We start from the raw sequence: 17,996 nt of genomic DNA on the forward strand, positions 1-17,996 counted from the left end.
CTTCATGGGACGCGGTGCTGCTAAGAACTGGTCCTCAGGACGACCCAGGTCCCGAAGGCTCCGTTCAGACGGCCTCTTAACCAGCGGTGTCGGTCCGTCTGAACTGAAGCACCGGCGTGAGATGCTTTTAATCCAGAGGGGATTAGCACCAATTATTCATACGGCGCCACTCTGGCTTTTACCCTGGCTGCTCTGACTCAGCACACCTTGGCTTTGACTCGGCCGCGTCTTTGTCTTGGTGCCGCTGAGGGGAGAAACCTCTGGCACTTGGCTCTGCCACCGGCCGACACAAAGAGCAGCTTAAACTTCTCCTCTGCTTTCTCCCCCCCTCCCCCACGCTCCTCTTTTCTTGACTATGGACACAGTGTTCGTGTGCATGTTTGGGGAGGTGTAGGATGGGGGGTGGGGGGTAACATCCCATAATCACCAATCAGAAGGATACCAGGGGCAGTTGTCATAGAAACCTCGTGCACGTCTCTCGACGCCCCTCCCATCCCCCACACTCACACCCAGCACACTTGCATATCACATAATGAAAATAATATCATTTCTGAGTCAAAAAGGAAAAAGGAGGAGGAGGAGGTGGAGGGGAGGGGAGGGGAGGGGGGCTACAGACCATAATAGTGCTCCTGTGCTGCTGGTCGCCATGGAAATGGTGGTGGCGGCAGCGGGAGGAGGGTTACAGGCGGGGTCAGATTACCATGTAAGTCAAAATACATACCATAATATTTCTTGAGCGCTCCGCCCCCTCCCCCTCACATCCACGCTGCACCTATCCCGGCCCACAGCTCACGCTCGGAAGCTGCAGCAGATAACAAAGTGCAAATGGATCTGATCAGAGCCAACATGTCTGCCAGCGGAGATAACGCAGAGCCGCCGCAGAGCGGGAGAATGAGGATGAGGCGCTGGTCCAGACGCCCCAAGGCTCAGATGGAGCCCGGGCTGACCTTTTCACGCCCCGTCATCTTTGAAGCGGCGCTGTAACGTATGATGAGACTGTGGTCGCTGTGGGACCCGGTTCTGGTCGCTCTGTCGGGTTCTACATGAAAGGAGACCCGCAGACGATGTGATGACGACCTGAAGGTCGCATTGAAGTCAATGCGCTGCTTCACCTGATGGTTCCTGTGTTCTTCCATCAAGGAACAGTCACACACACAACGACTCTGAAATCAGTTCCGGTCTGAACCGTTCACTTGTTGGACTTGGTGCTGCTAAATACCTGGGTCAGGTGTGTTCAGCCAATCAGAACCTCGACTGGACCCTGGAGGAGCCTGAGCTTGTTTGGATGTTTGCACACAGATAAAACTAACCCAACGAGCTGCTCAACAGAACCGGTAGATTGAGCAGAACCAGCAGACTCGGCACACTGAGGGGGAACCAAGAAACCCGGCAGACTGAAGGGAACCAACAGACCTGGAAGACTGAACAGAACCGGCAGACTGAAGGGAACCAACAGACCTGGAAGACTGAACAAACCCGGCAGACTGAACAGAACCAACAGACCTGGAAGACTGAACAGAACCGGCAGACTGAAGGGAACCAACATACCCGGCAGACTAAACAGAACCAAAAGACCTGGAAGAATGAACAGAACCGGCAGACTGAAGGGAACCAACAAACCCGGCAGACTGAACAGAACCAACAGACCTGGAAGACTGAACAGAACCGGCAGACTGAGCAGACCTGGCAGACTGAAGGGAACCAACAAACCCGGCACACTGAACGGAACCGACAGACTGAACAGAACCGGCAGACTGAAGGGAACCAACAAACCCGGCAGACTGAACGGAACCGACAGACTAAACAGAACCGGCAGACTGAAGGGAACCAACAAACCCGGCAGACTGAACGGAACCGACAGACTTAACAGAACCGGCAGACTGAAGGGAACCAACAAACCCGGCAGACTGAACAGAACCGGCAGACTGAAGGGAACCAACAGACCTGGAAGACTGAACAGAACCGGCAGACTGAAGGGAACCAACAAACCCGGCAGACTGAACAGAACCAACAGACCTGGAAGACTGAACAGAACCCGGCAGACTGAACGGAACCGACAGACTAAACAGAACCGGCAGACTGAACAGAATCAACAGACCTGGAAGACTGAACAGAACCAGCAGACTGAAGGGAACCAACAAACCCGGCAGACTGAACAGAACCAACAGACCTGGAAGACTGAACAGAACCGGCAGACTGAAGGGAACCAACAGACCTGGAAGACTGAACAAACCCGGCAGACTGAACAGAACCAACAGACCTGGAAGACTGAACAGAACCGGCAGACTGAAGGGAACCAACAAACCCGGCAGACTGAACAGAACCAACAGACCTGGAAGACTGAACAGAACCGGCAGACTGAAGGGAACCAACAAACCCGGCAGACTGAACAGAACCAACAGACCTGGAAGACTGAACAGAACCGGCAGACTGAGCAGACCTGGCAGACTGAAGGGAACCAACAAACCCGGCACACTGAACGGAACCGACAGACTGAACAGAATCAACAGACCTGGAAGACTGAACAGAACCGGCAGACTGAAGGGAACCAACAGACCTGGAAGACTGAACAGAACCGGCAGACTGAAGGGAACCAACAAACCCAGCAGACTGAACAGAACCAACAGACCTGGAAGACTGAACAGAACTGGCAGACTGAAGGGAACCAACAAACCCGGCAGACTGAACGGAACCGACAGACTAAACAGAACTGGCAGACTGAGCAGACCTGGCAGACTCAACGGAACCGACAGACTAAACAGAACCGGCAGACTGAAGGGAACCAACAAACCCGGCAGACTGAACAGAACCAACAGACCTGGAAGACTGAACAGAACCGGCAGACTGAAAGGAACCAACAGACCTGGAAGACTGAACAAACCCGGCAGACTGAACAGAACCAACAGACCTGGAAGACTGAACAGAACCGGCAGACTGAAGGGAACCAACAAACCCGGCAGACTGAACAGAACCAACAGACCTGGAAGACTGAACAGAACCGGCAGACTGAGCAGACCTGGCAGACTGAAGGGAACCAACAAACCCGGCAGACTGAACAGAACCGGCAGACTGAGCAGAACCAGTAGACCTGTCAGACTGAGCAGACCCGGCAGACTGAACAGAACCAACAGACCTGGAAGACTGAACAGAACCGGCAGACTGAAGGGAACCAACAAACCCGGCAGACTGAACAGAACCAACAGACCTGGAAGACTGAACAGAACCGGCAGACTGAAGGGAACCAACAAACCCGGCAGACTGAACAGAACCAACAGACCTGGAAGACTGAACAGAACCGGCAGACTGAGCAGACCTGGCAGACTGAAGGGAACCAACAAACCCGGCACACTGAACGGAACCGACAGACTGAACAGAATCAACAGACCTGGAAGACTGAACAGAACCGGCAGACTGAAGGGAACCAACAGACCTGGAAGACTGAACAGAACCGGCAGACTGAAGGGAACCAACAAACCCAGCAGACTGAACAGAACCAACAGACCTGGAAGACTGAACAGAACTGGCAGACTGAAGGGAACCAACAAACCCGGCAGACTGAACGGAACCGACAGACTAAACAGAACTGGCAGACTGAGCAGACCTGGCAGACTCAACGGAACCGACAGACTAAACAGAACCGGCAGACTGAAGGGAACCAACAAACCCGGCAGACTGAACAGAACCAACAGACCTGGAAGACTGAACAGAACCGGCAGACTGAAAGGAACCAACAGACCTGGAAGACTGAACAAACCCGGCAGACTGAACAGAACCAACAGACCTGGAAGACTGAACAGAACCGGCAGACTGAAGGGAACCAACAAACCCGGCAGACTGAACAGAACCAACAGACCTGGAAGACTGAACAGAACCGGCAGACTGAGCAGACCTGGCAGACTGAAGGGAACCAACAAACCCGGCAGACTGAACAGAACCGGCAGACTGAGCAGAACCAGTAGACCTGTCAGACTGAGCAGACCCGCAGACCCGGCTTCCACGGTCATTTCCTAGTTGAGCGGCTGGGGATGAGCTGCGTGTAGGTTGGCGCTGAACAAGGCCTCCACTCACTCATTTCAGGGGACAGAAGGTGTTTTGTGCACAGCACGCTGCTCGGAGACAGAAGTTTCCTGATGAATTCCCAGCTGCCTCCTCGTTCAGGTCTCGCTGTACTTTTCTTGTTTGTGAGTCACTCTGCACCTGAACAGAGACTCGGCTTCTTTGTGCACGAGGCTGCGCCGCCGATGCGCGTACGCAGACACAAAGCCTGCGCGGAGGGGGGAGGGGGGGGGAGGGGGAGGGAGCGCCGCACACAGAAACAGGCCTGGGCCAGACCATAATACTCACCCGCTTCTTCTTACTTCACCGCATCTGCCCCTCCCCCGCCCGCCGACAACACAGACATCCCATAATATCCCCACCTCCTCCTCCCCCTCCTCTCTTCACTGCTCGGCTACCACTCCATAATAATCGCTCTGCTAATTCGACCCCCCCTCCCCCTCCCTCCCTCCACCATCACTTCCTGTCTTGTAGGTTCCTGATGTCGTACAGTTTCTATCTCTCCTGGACTGAAGCCACTTGAAGAGGCTGAAATCGCTCGGCTCTTCTATCTGTGACGTCGGCGCCGGCCCGGGATCCTCGCTCTCACCGCAGAGCATCAGTGATGCAGACATGTGACGCGCAGCTGGTTCACCTCCTGAAGCAGCGGAACGTCTGTCACACGCAGGTCCTGGATCTGTCGTCACCTTCCTGCGCTTGTTTTTGTTGCATGAGGCCGACAAGACAAGGATTCTGAAGGACCTGAGGAGAGAAATGAGAAGTGCAACCAGAGCAGCAGCCTACGGTTCTGCTCGGTTCTACGGGTTTCAGTCACATTCATGAGGATTAACCTCAGCTGATAATGTGCCGTTGATTGACAGCGGCAGCGCCACCAATGGGCCGCACCGAAGCCGAGCCTTAGATTCATGAGCCTCTTGCTATTCATGATCACGGACAGTAAATGGTTCCGTTCACGGTGTTTTCTAGACGCTGACCTGGAAATTAAAGCCCCAGTCACGCACTTGAACTTTAACTCGTGCAGTTCAGGGCCGGGTCAAAGCGGGAACACTGCAGAACCCGCTCATCATTCAAGTCCAAACACCAGCACACAGGGCTGATGGGGATCAGCGGCGGCTCCGGCAGCTATTCAGCCGTGCTCGTCACCTGCCAGGTCGGCGCCGTACGGAGCACGCGTGTGTGCAGCAGTTTGGGTCGTACCGGTTTCACACCTGCAGTCCGGTCACCAGGTGTCCTGTCGGTTCAGATGGGACCAGAGCTGGTCTGCAGAGAAAGCAGCACAGCTGATGTGAAGGACAGAGTGGGACGGCTCCTTGTTCACCATGAGTGTGAGGCAGCGTCGCCCTGAGGACACGCTCCGTCCAGTGTCCGGCTGAGAAACGTGCACCAACCTCCTGCGACCAAGATGCAGACTTTGAGTCGTTGCACAAGAGCTAATCACCTGCTGATTTTGGAGCACAAATCAAAACCAATGGACTCAGCAGTAATAGAGGTTTCAACTTTCTGAAACTCTGCTGTCAATGACCATTAGTTCCTAGAAGCCGTGTCTTGGACGTTGCCATGACAATAAATCAAAACTCCACGGCGCGTTCACAAAAGCTGAAACTAGAGACGCAGGTTCAGACTTTGGCTCCGCTCGCGCTCCCACATGCACGCACACCCGGGCGCCATTTTATCTCACCCTCTCCGCTCCTTAGAGGCGCACGCGCCCGCTCGTGCACGCGCCCGCTCGTGCACGCGCCCGCTCGTGCACGCGCCCGCTCGTGCACGCCCCCCACGCTCACGCATCTGCGCAGACACGCACGGCCGGCCCACAGCCAATCCTCGACGCACACACCCTTCCGTGCACGCTCACACACGAGGCCTGTTCCCCTCCCCCTCCCATTCCACACCAGGGCACGTTGTGACAAAACAAAGAACACCCCATAATACTCTGAGTCGCACAGTATGCATGGTAACCACTTTATGTCAGAGATAAAGAAGGTGCGCATGTTTGACTGTATGGGAACAGACACACACACAGTGTTACACACACATCTGCTTTTGGAGTTTATGCATAAACAAACATATTCAAGAAATACACAAACAGACACATTAAAAACCAGAGGGACACAAAATTACAAGCTAATGTGTATGTCTGCAAACAAGCAGCCACATGTACACAATCAGATACACACACACAAACACACTACATATACAAGTACATATAGACCAGAACGGCAACGCTGAGGCACAAAGACAGACAGACACAAAGAGAGACAGACAGAAAGACACAGACAGACAGACACACACACACACACAGAGAGAGAGACAGACAGACACAAAGACAGACAGACACAAAGAGAGACAGACAGACAGACAGACAGACAGACACACACACACACACACACACACACACACACACACACACAAAGACAGACAGACAGACAGACACACACACACACACACACACACACACACACACACACACACACACACACACACACACAAAGACAGACAGACAGACAGACAGACACACACACACACACACACACACACACACACAGACAGACACACACACACACACACACACACACACAGACACAAACACAGTACGAACACAAGGTTCAACGTAACGAGAGACAGAATTACAGACAAGACAACCTACACACAAAAAACATTCTTCACTATATAAACACACATGTTTACACAAAACTATGACAGAAAACCAACATAAACAGAGACAGAAAATTACACACAGTGATTAAATGTGCAACATCATCATACAGCAGCGACACACACAATACACACACGCGCGTTTCTCCATCTGCCAACACGTCAGGCTGCAGTTTACACACATCTGTAGTGGAGACAGTTGAGTTCGGGTTAGAAACCAGGTTCATCTTCATTCAAATTCAGAACCTTCAGAACCTGCGATTCTGCTTCCCAGTGAGAGCGACAGGCGGCAAAATGAAGAAGTGTGTTGTTTCATTTTTTGTTTCAATATGAACATGTGCTCAATCTCTGTGATTACACTTGAATCATATTGTTTGGATTTTAGAACAGAACCAGTTGTCTGGTGTTTAACACAGTAAGAAACTGGATCGGCTTCATCGGGAGCCAGAAAATCAACGACTCAAACTCACAAAAGTAGAAAAGTCATTCAGATACAGAATTTATCAATGGACAGAGAGCAAGCGTTGAACTGACCGTTGTCTGAGATGAGCAGCCACTCTGAAACAACAGGAACCCTTTTATGAAAGCCATGATGTGACAAGTGCATCTGCCTCATGAACATTAAATATACATTAAATATTTGCCGCTTTTATTTCTCTGGTTCATTCACCTTTACAGTGAAAACTTGATTTAAACTGTGTTATAACAAATGGCCGATGAGTCAGACTGAGGCTCAGCGTCGCCTCCTCTCTAGTGTATCTTTAAATCAAATGTGCGTCCTCCAAGAAAAGAGCCCAAGAATAAAAGGAAGAGAGCGAGGTCAGGTTTCTAATTCCCCTCCTACTTCGCCAAGCTGGTTGCCCCTGGCAACACCCTTATAATGAGGTCAGATGGACATCCAATAATATTCACCAGCCAAACCAGTGAGAGAGTGAGACGCGCTGGAAAAGAGAGCAGTCAAAGTGTCAGAGGCTGAATCAGCAACAAGACAAGATGGCCGTCGCAGAAACGCAGTCAATTCCCATCAAGTGAGATTGAAGCTGATCTGGAATCAGGCACGGTTTCTGAACCAGTAGCTGGTAGGAAGTCGGGAGATCCAAGAAGCTTGATTCTGTGAATTTAGTAACGTTTAACAAAAACGGACAAAACTCCTGAATGGTTCAAAAATGTAGCCAAAGAAGGAGGTGGTTCTGATCTCAGTCTGATCAACACAAACGTGTGGGATCAACTGTATTCAATCCGTGGCGTCTAAAGAGACGCCTCGACCGCAAGGGTTTTTATCACATACTGTGAGTTTGGTGGAATAAACATCAAAGTCAAAGGGAGAAAGGCACTTTAAAATGAACGGAAGTGGAAAAGCCTAAACATGAAGTAGGGTGTAAAAACCAACAGATGATGAAGCAGTGGCTCATAAACACACAGCAGCGTCTTCATGTTGGATCTGGATGATGTGAGCGAGAAACGGCCTTTAACAAGTTCATCAGCCACGACATGAGACTGAAACAGAGTGAATCCTGCTCCAGGTCCCCTCACGTGAACAGGCCTCACCGTCGCCACGGTGACAACTGATGATACAAAGCTTTAGCAATAAAAGCTTTACAAAACAGTGACGCTGTAGTTCAAAAACATTGTTTCATTTCCTGTCATTGAGGAGCTTGAGATGAGATTTCAACAACACAAATGATGGAGCTGAACTGTGGTCTGGAAACAGTTAGAATCAAATATCAGGAGTGGAAATGTAACATTTACTCATAGCAGACTAAACAAATAAAAACACCCAAAAGTCCCAAAACAAAGCTGAATAAATGAACTCAGCCTGAAAAAGAAGAAAACTAAACTATTTACTATTAGTGGTGCATTAAAAACATTAAACAGCGGCAGAAGATTCTGTTGGACGATGCGGTGAATGAAGCACTCAGGAGCCTCAGAGGATAAAGATGAGGTAATGTTAGATATGTCCCTGCGTTAGGAGCTGTGTGATCAGAAACTGGTGGTCCAGGTGAAGCTGCGAGGTCTCAGACCCAAACCCTGAAAGAGTTGGACCCGCTGGTGAGACTGGACCGTTCAGATCCAAAGCTTCTTCAGGCTCAGTGACGTTCAGCAGACAAAGGGCCCTGATCCTCCATGTCGGTCTCAGGGATCCATCTTAGGCTGCCAATCAAAATGAACCCGGGTCATTTACATACAGCAGCGCTGAGGCCCATTGAAAACCGGTGACAGAGCGCCCCCTGCCGTTCACAGCGGGGTGCTGCACCGAGTGCTAACATAGGTGGTGACCACCTAGCAGGTGAAAATGGGGCTCAAACATAAGTCAATCAGAATGAAATGGAGTCAAGCTGGACCAGCCTTCAAGTACTGATTTTATTTTTCCAAACACCCACCTGCTCAACATTCACCTTTCAACACAGAGCAGAGTTTTCCACAAATGTACTTATTGCTTCTGCTCTTTTACGTTCTCTCCAAAGCTTATGAGTTGAGTTAGTTTGACAGTCCAGGCTGTGATTATCAGTCAGCCGTCAAGTAATAGTAAAAACATCTAAGGATAAAATAATGTCCCCAGGAAACAAAATGGAGCAAGAAAATAAAATAATACTTATCAGAACAAACCCTCATCTGCAAAACAATGAAAAAATATGTAGGAAAAGTGGACTTTTTTAAAATTTACTGTGGAACAAGCTCAATTTAACATGAGGAGAAGCAGCGTTTGTAAACCTGAGCGTGTGCGATAATATCCAGTTTACATCATCTCTTCTCCCTCGTTAAACAAACACTGACCATCCTGTCGGCGGCCGGCCCGTTAAAGGCCTCCAGGAGGAGCTAATGGACCGAGGGGCAGCGAGGGTCCAGTCAGGAGGAGAGAAGAGCAGGGAGGACAACACGCTGAGGAACATCTACAACCGCAAAGCACCACAGCAGCGTCCAAGATCGTGGCAAAAGGTCCTGATGGTTCAAAACGAGGATGAACAGATAAAAACGGCATTATGTAAAAGGGAAAGTCTGCTTTGGGTAAAAACACTTGAAGGCATTTGCAGCGACCGTCTGGTGCTGGTGGAGGTTGAGGTGTCGACGCTGCAGTTAATTCAGTTTGTTGCTGGACTGAGACGTCACATACGGCTCCACTCCAGTGTGATGCATCCGGCTGACGTTTCCACAAATCAAAGCTTAGTGTCGTGGCTTTTGCCAACTTTAAAATCATTACCTCACTCTTCTAATCTGCGTGTGCTAATCTGGATGAGGTCCGGATACAGAATGACTGCTTTAACTAGGTCGAATCTCTGCTGCCCAGTCTTCATTTCTACTTTCTCCAGGTTTTCGTATTTTGAGGTCACTGCCCTTCAGTTTGTGAATTAAATGTGTCCTATTGTATAAAAAAAAAAAAGGGACAAATGTTCGTGTTTACTTTTCGTGTAAAGCTAAAAGTCTGTTCAGAAGGACAAGCTGCTTACTTTTCTGCCACTCAGACGTGAGGTCAAACTCAGGCTGGTGGAGTAAAGTGCTCTAACAAGACAGAAGCTTAAAGTTCTGCTCCAGCCGACGTCTGATGACGAAGTCATCACGTCTGAAAAGGCCCTAAACACAAACATTACCATGGTTTGATTCTCAGCTGTGACTCCGTTCACTGTCAGCATCTTAAGGCCTCTGAGGTTTGAACCTCTATTGTTCCACCTGCTCCTCCTATTAATAAATCTCTTCCTGTTTGTTGAGGAGTGTTGTCATGTGTTAGTCATATTATAGCAACACGTATCTATGATGGAAATAAAGCCTGTCGAGAGCCGTCCACACCCACATGAAGTCACTGGGACTGAAGGCACTGTTTCTACACGTTCACCACCTCTGCCTCCACCTCCCTGCTCCCATCCGGGTCCATCTCTACCCGACCACCTCCTCCTCCTCCCCCCCCCCCGGTGTTTACAGCAGGATGCAGCGCTTCTTGGGTTTGTTGTCTGGAGGCTCCAGAGCTGCCAGAATGGCCTCATCAAAGACATTCTTCAGCCCTCTCTGAAAAGACGACATGAGGAGAGGGAGCGAGAAGCCAGTCAGGACAGCTGATATTCACAACTTCAGGTCGCATCACACACACACTTACACACCACTACTGTAGGCCTTAGTGGATGGAGAGATGGAAGCTTTGTGTTATCCCTGAATTTTCTGTCCAGTCTGTGCTTTTGTTTCGTGCAGGCCAAGGTTTCCAATCTGACCTATGGCAGCAGTGACGTGCACTGTCTCACCGTCTCACTCATCTTTTGCTGAAAGCTTGTTGTTTTACTCTACACCAACATGTTTGAGAGACGAATGCTGCTCCAATAAACACAAGGATGTCACTGCCTCGGTTTTATTAAGAATGCTGCAGTGCTATTCTCTCTGTTGGAATGTCACCTTTTACACGAAGACGCCTTCCTCCACGTACCTGTGTAAGAGCTGAACACTCGACGTATTTGACAGCCTTCAGCTCTCGAGCCAGTTTCTCTCCGGCTTCACAGGTCAGAGCTCGCTGTTTGTTCTTGGCCAATTTCTCCAGAGTGTTGGTGTCTTCTCTCAGGTCCACCTGAGTCCCGACCAGCAGGAACGGCGTCCGCAGGCAGTGGTGTGAAATCTCTGGCACCCACTGTATAAACACAAGTGCTGCTTTGGTCTGCAGTTGTTCTTTCTTATATGGCACGCTTCAAATGTGGATGTTTTCAAAGTTGTTTTGCAGATACCTGGGACTCTAGAACTGTTATTATTTAAAAGTAAACATCAGATTATATAATCTGTATCAGTTAGAGAGTTAATAGATTTAAATTAAAAAATGAGCAAGGTCAAAGAAAAATCTGAAGTGTAAAAGTTAAAAAAAAAAAACGATCATGATTCGTCTGAATCAAACCTTCTCTCTGACGTTCTCAAAGGACGAGGGTGAAACGACAGAGAAGCAGACGAGGAAGACGTCGGTCTGGGGGTAGCTGAGGGGTCGCAGGCGGTCGTAGTCCTCCTGACCTGCAGGAGGAGACACTCAACATCAAACACGACGCAGGTGAAGTGGAACCTCAACCGAACTGGAGGAAGGGAGACGCTGAGCTGACGCAAGATGAACGGCCAGTTAACTGAACACACCCACACTATGGAACATGCACGGAACCCGTGTTTTAACAGGTTAGGCTCCCACACCCTTTATGTGACTGCATGACTGTTTCCACAGGAGCTGCTTTGTGTCTTTTCTTCCTGTGGCCATCAATCTTTATAACTCCTCCCCCTGAGATCTCTGATCAGACACCCTCATTCTTTCATAACCATATTGTAACTTACTACTGTTTACTAGTATTTCTATTCTATTCAGACATCAACACACTCCGCATGAGGCTTTAGTTTACCTGCAGTGTCAAACAGTCCCAGAGTGTACGGCTCCCCACCGATCATCACCGTCACAGCATAGTTATCGAACACCTAAAGCACAAAAAAACCCACAACATTTACCACTTTCAATACAAAACAATAATAATTATCCTCCTGCAGGTTTTAGGAAGATGCCTGAACACGAACAAACTGCAGCACAACAGGTATGTGCTTCCTCTGTCTTTGTTCTCATGATGAAACCACAAACATACATTTAGGCAAATTCACACAAATGCATAAACTCTAATAATGAATGTAGAGCTACCGGGAGTAAAATCTTGGCATTTTGTCTTTTTACAAATTCAAATAAAAGGATCAAAACGCGAAACCAAATAAACAGGAGTTTAGCTGATTCTCTCTTTTCCATCACCAGTCACTGGTGAGAGGCACAGCCCTCCTGTTATTGTCAATGTCTGTCATCAGCGAAGCTGCTGGAAAGCAGTGGAGAGAGCATTGTTTAGCTTTTCATGTGAACACAGGAGCGATTCGTCTCACCCCAGCCGGGCCTTCAGGCTGCATGTGTGGACGCAGCGTTCACAGCCTGCGTGACCCCGCACGGCGTCAGCCTGCAGCGCTCCGCCGGGCTCTGACTGTGTGTGCAGACGGGTTTAAGATACAGGAAAGAATGTAACCGACACAAGAGGAAACCTTCCTCCAAGTGTTACAGACATGGAGATGAGATATCTAGCAGCGAGTTTCATTTTCAGTCAAAGATTATTGGAAATGCTGTGAAACAGCCAGTAACTTATGTATAAAGCTAGGTATGAGTCCACAGCAGGGGTGGACCCCAGCACTGCTTACTGAACAGCTGATCACCTGGATCAGCTGAGTTTAGTCAATCAGCAGCTGGAAGTGGTAAACAGCCAGGACAGTGGGTCTGGAGGTTCAGTGTCAAACCTGCAGCTACGTCAAATCCATGGTTTACTTTTCCAAATCAAGAGACAGGAACATGTACAGCACACAAACACAAACCTAGGAGCCAGTACTGCTGCATTCAAGTTTAGACAGAAAGACTGTGTGATGAGCTGAAACATGTTTTAAAGGGCGAAGCACAGCAGAGTAATTCAGTTCAGTGTAATAATGTTTGGATGAAGCTCAGACAATAGAAGCTGCTACAAATCTGGGCACGACACACACAGAGCTATAGAAGAGACCGAATCTTGTGGATGTGACTTCAGTTTCTGACACGGTGGCTTCATGGAGGACATTTCCTCTCTCTTTATTTCTAGAAGTGGCTGCTGTGAGCTGACTAACCGGAAACAACAAGCAGCACCACTGATGAGCGACACAGTAAAATGATAAAACACAGTGTGTTTTCACACTTTACGTTCATCTAAAGCAGAGACTGAAGGAGCGCTATATTAGAAACAATGCTGAGTTCACAGAAACCTGTTAGGAGGAAGGAAAGACGAGGAGGAAGAGAGTGTGAAAAAACTGAAACCTATTAAAGCGTTTCAGGCTCGAGTAGTTCTAAGATTGAAACTCCACATTAGTCTGACTTAAAGTTCAAAAGCCTCCACATACGACAAGTATAGTGTCTGACATGAGGCTGTACCAAACAACAGGATTATCCTGGCAGGAACAGGATATTAGGTGCACAATAAAAGCAATAAGGGTCACAGAACAATGGAAGAATAAGCAAAAAACAACAGAATACAAGCTGATGGACACGAGGGCGTGAGGTGTGTAATCCTGAGTTTGAAAATCTCCTGTGAACACGACATTCCTTAATTAAGTATATTGCTTTAAAAGTATGACTCCAACGTTTCTATATATCCCACTATGCAAAGAGTTGTGATTAGTAGTAAATACTTCAAGAAACATTGGGGGGAAGTGTTACTGTAAAAAAAGAACAGCTGAGTCAGAACCGTGGGTTCTGTAATCCTCTAATGGAGCCATGCGAGGTCCTGGCAGACAGCGAGAGACGGGCCACGAAAAAACAGCAGTGTTACTCATCAGTTTTCAGCCAGCAGTCAGTGAAGCTGTCCATCTCAACCAAAGCACCAGAATCAAAGTCAAGTGACCGCGAGGACCGGGTTTGCATCATCCTGCATTAAAAGCAGTGTGACTCAACATTTAAACAGCAGAGATGAAACAATGGAGGAAGATGGAGCCACGTACCAAACCCAAGCATGTTCTGTACACTGCACACTTGAAGTGCTAGCATTAGAATTCTTTTCCTAATATAAAGAGTTGCAGGTAAAGTACAAATACTTAGAGTGGAGAGACCTTGTTGACACAAGTACCTTATAGTAATGCAGAATTTAAAGCATTAAAATGTGCGTGTGATGAGAATGCACTGACTTTGCAGCACCTGCTCTTGCTGACAGCTACTAAAGCGTTCAGTTCAGACAAACGTCTCTGTTACAACCCTTCTCCTTCCAAGTAGAAGGAAAACGCTACAGGGGCATTGAGTTCGAGTGCTCAGTGGAAACCTGTGAGCGGTGATGCGTTTGAGGGGTGAACCAAGAGCGTGTGGTGTTTGGTGGACTCACCGTGGGAACGTATTCAGAGGGAAACTTGTTGGTGGTATATGAAATGAGCAGGCAGGTTTTCCCCACCGCACCGTCGCCCACTACCACACACTTGATAGTCTGCATCTGAGGACGAGGAAGAGAGGACACGACAGAAAGACAGAGGATTGTGTGGGTAAATTAAACAGCACTTCATTAGATTCTTCATTCTGCAATTCCTGAAATACTGTGTTAGTAAAAATATTAGAACTACTAATGAGTGGTGGTGCTTAGTACGCCTCGCCTGCAAACCTTGTGACGGTGAGCAGCTCACATTCCCAGACTCCTGGCTCATTAAGGGGGACAATAGCAAGAATATATGGGATGTCACTTCATCAGGCTCTTATTGTTCGGGCCAAATGGCAGCATTCAGCTGATAACTGGACATCCGCATGGATGAGGGCGTAATTCAATCCAATTATGGAAAATGCAACAATTAGTCACAGGAATTTCCTTTAAATGTACTATTGTTTTAATTTGATCCTGTTGCCTTTCAGACTCTAAAGCTACAAGTGGTGATTCTCATTATGAGCTCCGCTTTAACAAAGTAATTGTTGAATCAAAAACTCCCATGTTTTACAGAAACACGTGTAAATAAAAGAATAAATCAACAATCCAAAACATAAAAAGGTTCAGTTTCGTATTAAAAAAACTAGCAACCTAGAAAACATTCACTTTTTAAACTAAATGATCAAAATCGTAAGTGAAGTAGTGCTTAGAATAAATTAACGCTGTCGAGCAAACACACAGAACAGACTTTAACCAGGAGCAGCCAACAGACTTCATGAAGTTTGCTGTGAGCTGTAAACTGTTTTACTGAATTCCAGTCACTTCCGCGTAGAAAACTGAAGGTAAAGAATGAGAAGAGTGTGATCCCGTCGTTATCCCAGGTTGGCGTTTAGTTTTTACTTGCAGGCAAACATTAAGATACTTCTGCTTCTTTGCTTGTTATATTTGAGGACAGACTTCAGAACAAGCGAACGCTGAACATGGAAGATTAGGGTTTTCCAGGCTAACGCTAGCTAACGCTAGCTAACGCTAACATGAGCTAACTGAGTGGCTTTACGTCCAGCGGACCCCCACCCACAAGACAGACGCCCGTTCCAACGGCTTCAGGAATAAATCTACGAAGGGGAACCTCCGATGTTGACAGAAAAAGCACCTCTGCGTCCGCTCTGGTTCCTTAACGAAAATCACAGCGGTTTAGTTTGGGCAGAGATTTAATGGCCAAGCTAGCTTAGCTGTAGCTAAAGGAACCCGTTTGTTTTGACAGATGCCGGTGTCGGTTAGCCGCCGGTCGGCTCCGCCGCCGCTCCCGCCCAGAGAAGCGTCGCTATAAAGAGCGTCGGTGTCGGTAAAATGCAGAAGCGCTCAGGGCTGAAACTGTTCATAGAGGCTAAAGCTGCTCCTACCGTATCCGTCCACGGCCGCCGGAGTGGAGAGTGAAGTTGTGGTACGTTCAAGGGCTTCCCGTAAATCCAATTTCCCCTATTGCGGAAGTCGGAAATACCAGTCGCGGTGTGTTCACGTTCCTCTCTCATAATTGTAACTTCAAAATGAAGACAATTTGTTTTTCAAAAACGTGACGGCATTTTCTAAAATGTCAAGAGATGTCAAAGAAATAAAATAATAATCAAATAAATAATTTATATCCACCCTTTAAAAGAAATTGTTGTTTTCAATGATTCTCTACACAGGTACACAGGAAAAAACGTATTTTTAAGCATTACAGAGCATTTATAAGCTCTAAACGATTATTCTTTCACTTCTGTATTGCCAACTTTTACACTAAATTGACAAACTTTACTTCCAACTCGGACTTGGCTGATTTCTTAGCGGCCACCAGATGGAGACGAAACGGAGTTTTGCTGTAGTACTTGCAGTACAGAGGATGTACTGGATGCTTAAAACTACCTGAGGCTGGAGGTTGGAGGTTGGTGGAGTTCAGGGTATGCACTCATCAGGCACAGCCCCAGTTGAACAGTTACAGCTGATATAGGCTTAATAATAACACATATGATGATCAAAAATGTGCATGTATGTTACAACATCTGCACAGAAGCACAATGAATCCACAATGAATCCACCCATTTAAATAAATATTTGAAGATTAAAATTAGGACTAAAGGTGTTTAAACACTTGTCTGAACACAGGACGCGGACTGAGGGTCGAGGGGATCTCAATGAGGGAAAGCCAGTCGACCTTCAGTGTTAATGCAGCAGAAAATGAGTTAATTATAATTCAAGGCCGTTTTTGATTAGCCTTTCCTCTAAAATGGCTCCTGTCCAACATGTGACCTCCCCACTGCTTCCTTTTCCTGCTTCCCCCTGGTTTCACTCATTTCCACTCTCTCGCTCCCTCTCGCTCTGCATTTGTGTCTCTATCAGTCGCTCAACCGTGGCGAACCGAGGGGATGGATGTCAAGGACGTTGCGCTGCTTGTCTCCTGAAGGTAATCCCATTAAACCAAGGAATTTAATTATAGATTATCTCACACATTCACACACTAGAACAAACCCATACGTGCACACAGGTGAACTCCACCTGCCTGGGAGAGTCGGACTCACGCATGCAGAGACACTTTAAGGACAGAACACAAAGACATGTGGACACACACTGGCTTCACCCTGTTGCCTTGTCATTGTCTATCAGCGTCACCCTCCAGTCGACACCAGTCTGCTTTTAGAGCACTGAGCAAGTATATAAAGCATAAGCAGCTAAGTATTATGTGCAGAATCATCCTCATGTTGTCAGAAATGGGTCTAATGTGGGCATTTTGGCAATTTAAAATCTCTTATTATGAATAAAAGATAATATTTAACTGAGCAAACAGCTTGTTATAATTGAATGAACTATGGGATGTGAATGGAGCAAAGAGCAGCTTTCTGATGGAAATGAAGTGACCTCAAAACAGGATTTTCTGCCTCAACACAGCATCACCTGCTCGCTTTGGGTCGTTGTGTCTCATCTACCATAAACTGGGATGATCTTTAAATCAATATGTTTAATGACCTGCCTTGAGTTGTAAACCTTCAAATGTCATTCAACATCGTGTCCGGTGTTTGATTAGAGGCAGCATGTTGTCACAGAAATAAAGGTTTGGCCCAGACATGGACTCAGTCTGGATGTTATGTCCAAAAAAAGGAGAAGCTTTGTGTGAGCACATTCAAGTGGGAGGTCATTTAGTACATCAGCGCAGCAGCTTAAAAGGCACAGTCACCAGCAGCAGAAAGGAGAAGCTGCTGAAACTGCTGCTCAGACCTCAGCACCAGCTGAGAAGCCTGAGCGTCACAGGCGTGAGCGGCCTCCACGCTGGTGTCACGTTCTCTGATCAAACACGCTTCACTGAGGCTCATGGACGTTACTGATCAAACACGCTTCACCGAGGCTCACGCCGTTCTCTGG

The 17,996-nt window shown here is 47.8% G+C and overlaps 1 protein-coding gene and 1 long non-coding RNA gene across 3 annotated transcripts; one reads left to right on the forward strand and one right to left on the reverse strand.

Moving 5' to 3' along the window:
* Positions 1 to 9,050: 9,050 nt before the first annotated feature.
* Positions 9,051 to 16,147, reverse strand: LOC114866173 (cell division control protein 42 homolog). 2 transcript variants are annotated; one of them, XM_029167901.3, is made up of 6 exons: positions 16,004 to 16,147; positions 14,574 to 14,678; positions 12,057 to 12,129; positions 11,573 to 11,682; positions 11,117 to 11,314; positions 9,051 to 10,707 (listed from the first exon to the last, which is right to left on the reverse strand). In XM_029167901.3, exons 1-6 carry the CDS (start codon positions 16,130 to 16,132, stop codon positions 10,618 to 10,620), a joined length of 705 nt encoding a protein of 234 aa, XP_029023734.1. In that variant the 5' UTR covers positions 16,133 to 16,147; the 3' UTR covers positions 9,051 to 10,617. The 2 variants fall into 2 exon arrangements, with proteins under 2 accessions (XP_029023734.1, XP_029023735.1); XM_029167902.3 differs by lacking the exon at positions 16,004 to 16,147 and adding an exon at positions 14,844 to 15,701.
* Positions 11,682 to 13,471, forward strand: LOC114866211 (uncharacterized). Its single transcript, XR_003787640.3, has 3 exons — positions 11,682 to 11,838; positions 12,199 to 12,242; positions 13,308 to 13,471. It is a non-coding gene; the product is annotated as an uncharacterized LOC114866211 (long non-coding RNA).
* Positions 16,148 to 17,996: the final 1,849 nt, after the last annotated feature.

This window comes from Betta splendens, chromosome 11 (genome assembly GCF_900634795.4).
Source record: "Betta splendens chromosome 11, fBetSpl5.4, whole genome shotgun sequence".
In the NCBI taxonomy this organism is placed as follows: domain Eukaryota; kingdom Metazoa; phylum Chordata; class Actinopteri; order Anabantiformes; family Osphronemidae; genus Betta; species Betta splendens.